Source organism: Geospiza fortis, unplaced genomic scaffold, assembly GCF_000277835.1.
Source record: "Geospiza fortis unplaced genomic scaffold, GeoFor_1.0 scaffold5, whole genome shotgun sequence".
Classification (NCBI taxonomy): Eukaryota; Metazoa; Chordata; class Aves; order Passeriformes; family Thraupidae; genus Geospiza; species Geospiza fortis.
The window spans coordinates 197,278-199,117 of record NW_005054421.1 but is presented as its reverse complement, the minus strand read 5'-3'; the positions used below and the strand labels follow the sequence as shown (position 1 = coordinate 199,117).

The window sequence follows — 1,840 nt, the reverse complement described above, 5'->3', positions numbered from 1 at the left end:
TTCAGCAGAAAGAAGAGAAGGAAAAGCAAGTTTTTCCCTTATTTTTCTCAGTGATGCCATATTTTTAAGAGCCAAATGAAATGAAGAATTCAGTCTGCTAGAAAAGGAAGGGATGAGCTTCCTATTTATTTGCATCAGTCAGGTTATTTGGGAGGAAATTCAAATGCAGCTTGTGTCCTGGACACAAACAGACCTCAGCTTTCTGAGCAAACTGACACTGCTTTCATGCTCCTTTCTTCCTACAGATTAATATTGACTTCCATACCAAAAATGACATCTCCCAGAACATCTCTGAGCCCACCCTCAGCTGCTTTGATGCTGCTCAGAGCTCAATATACTGTCTCATGGCAAAGGACTCTTTTCCCAGGTTTCTGAGGTCAGAAATGTACAAGGAACTGGTGAAGAAGCACCAGGACAGAAATCAGAAGAGATGGCTCCCATTTCTGTGAGGAAAAACACTGAGGCTTTAGGAATTTATAATGTCTCCCATTGCAATTCAGTACAGATAATTATTCATTATTAAAGGGATTGCAGAAGCTATTTTCAAGAATCACCTGTGCCAACTTGTTTTTAAGTACAAATTGCACGTGATGCTTTCTAATAACAGTAGAGAAATATTCAAGAAGCAGGATGGAATATGCTAGACACTTGAGCTATCTTCCTAATAAAAAACTTTGCCATTGTTGTTTTTTTCCAGTGTTTGCTTCATTTTTCAAAGCTATTTGAGGTTTTTAAGCATAATGTTTTGGTTTCCTTGTTTGCTGTTGATTCCTCTTTAGAAGTACAGCCTCCAAAATAAATCCCTTTCAGGAGACTTGAATACATTTACTCCTTCATTTGTCACCTTATCTGAAGCTTGCAAAAAATTTAAATCCTCTTTTAAACTTGTTTTATGCTAATTCAAAATAGGAGATGTAGAAATATGGTCGATAACACACAATGATAATATTTAATAAATAGGCAGCTGCTTTATAACAAATGTTCTTGGCATTCAGAGCAAATTAATGTTTCACAATAGAGCTGTCTTCAATAAGAAGGTCTTCAAGTTTCTTTGTGTTAATTTAATTTTTTATTGAAATGTCTCTTTTATTAATTGCATAGGCATCTGGGAAAAAAAACTACAACTGAGTAAATCTTCCTTTGTGCATTTTCAATTAATTAATTTTCTTTGCTTTTCCAAATATATTGGTGGTACTGTACTCCCACATACGATGAAATAATTTCATTAATTGCTACTAATGAAATTAATTTACTAATTTCATTTCAATAAAATACAGATAAGCAGAAAAGTAAGCATAAGAAACAGTTTTAGGCTGTAAAGTAAACATGTAAATCAGGATTTAGTAATGGTGTTATGTTCCAAACTAGCAAGGTATGATTGGAACCTGCAATCTTCAGGTGTTTACAGATGCACACACTGATCAAATTCACTGCTCTAGGAGGATTTATTGCACATATTTAGATGAAAGGAGGAGAATTGTGTCATGGTATTGAAGAAAAAATATTTTAAAGAAATAATCTTTGCTATGGAAAAAAAATCTAAATACAAGAGACAGCAATAAGAGTTTTCAAGAAGAAAAAAAAATCTTTAATTTTAATTAGATGCTTTTGAGTGCTATAAATCTCCAGGAATCTTGCCCTGCTTGGAGCTCTGCTCATACCTTCTACACACCACCACATCCTGGTCCTAGGCTGACTATATGATGCTTTTATCCCCGGTTGTCTTGTTCTGTTTATGCTGGATAATATGTTTTGCACCTTTAAGACTTGTTCCAAGAGTGAAGTGGGGAGAGAAGAAGCATGCAATTTGTTTTCAGACACTGCATTCACTCCTCCACAT

At 34.8% G+C, this 1,840-nt stretch overlaps 1 protein-coding gene across 1 annotated transcript in view; it reads left to right on the top strand.

Annotated features, from left to right (window-relative positions):
• The window catches only part of RGS21 (regulator of G protein signaling 21), a 7,740-nt gene extending 7,291 nt beyond the window's left edge, over positions 1 to 449 (top strand). The window contains exon 5 of the mRNA XM_005426665.2: positions 246 to 449. Coding sequence (XP_005426722.1) covers positions 246 to 449 — 204 coding nt within the window. The remainder of the gene's footprint in view (positions 1 to 245) is intronic.
• Positions 450 to 1,840: the final 1,391 nt, after the last annotated feature.